This window comes from Impatiens glandulifera, chromosome 2, assembly GCF_907164915.1.
Source record: "Impatiens glandulifera chromosome 2, dImpGla2.1, whole genome shotgun sequence".
In the NCBI taxonomy this organism is placed as follows: domain Eukaryota; kingdom Viridiplantae; phylum Streptophyta; class Magnoliopsida; order Ericales; family Balsaminaceae; genus Impatiens; species Impatiens glandulifera.
This window is the reverse complement of record NC_061863.1, coordinates 64,117,542-64,118,466: the sequence shown is the minus strand read 5'-3', so window position 1 is coordinate 64,118,466 and position 925 is coordinate 64,117,542. Positions and strand designations below refer to the sequence as shown.

General features: G+C 37.3%; 1 protein-coding gene across 1 annotated transcript; it reads left to right on the top strand.

The window, feature by feature from the left end:
* Positions 1-370: 370 nt before the first annotated feature.
* LOC124925204 (uncharacterized mitochondrial protein AtMg00810-like) lies at positions 371-925 on the top strand. The gene has a single exon (XM_047465175.1). The coding sequence runs from the start codon at positions 371-373 to the stop codon at positions 923-925; it is 555 nt and encodes a 184-aa protein (XP_047321131.1).

Below are 925 nucleotides of genomic sequence, written 5' to 3'. Positions count from 1 at the left end.
AAAATTTCAAAGTTTTTCAAATGAATGTTACAAGTATTTTTCTAAATGGTAAAATAAATGAAGAGGTATATGTTGATCAACCTCCAGGTTTTAAAAATCCAGAACACATGAATTATGTTTACCGGCTAAACAAAGCCCTTTACGGTTTAAAATAGTCTCCAAGAGCCTGGTACGATACATTAACCGCATTTTTATTTGATCACAAGTTTACAATATGTTCGGTTGATAAAACTCTTTTCAAATTTGAGAAAAAGGAACACATATATTACTTGTTCAAATACATGCTGATGATATTATTTTCGGCTCAACCGATCCAAAATTATGTGATAAATTTTCAAAAATGATGACTGACAAATTTCAAATGAGTATGATGGGAGAATTAAGTTTCTTCCTAAGTCTTCAGGTCAAGCTGATTGAAACCAGAACTTTCATAAGTCAGCCAAAATACACAGCCGAACTGTTGAAGAAATTTGGAACAGACACATGTGCCGATGCGGCTACACCAATGAGCTCATCCGTGAAATTAGATAAAGACGAGGACGGTCAAGTAGTAGACATAACAACATATCGAGGAATCATCGGCTCACTACTTTACCTAACAGCTAGTCGACCGGACATCCTATTCGCAGTCGGAGTATTTGGGAGATTTCAAGCCAATCCAAATCAATCATATTATACAGCGATTAAAAGAATCCTAAAATATCTGAAAGGAACCCAAGACGTGGAATTATGGTATCCAAAAGACTCGAGCTTTAATATAATAAGCTACTCTGATGCAGATTACGCAGACTGCAAAATTGATCGAAAGAGTACAAGTGGGACTTGTCAGTTTTTGGGAGACCGACTGGTCTCATGGTACAGCAAAAAGCAGACCTCAGTTGCAACTTCAACCGCAGAGGCGGAGTACCTAACAGCCGGAAGCTGA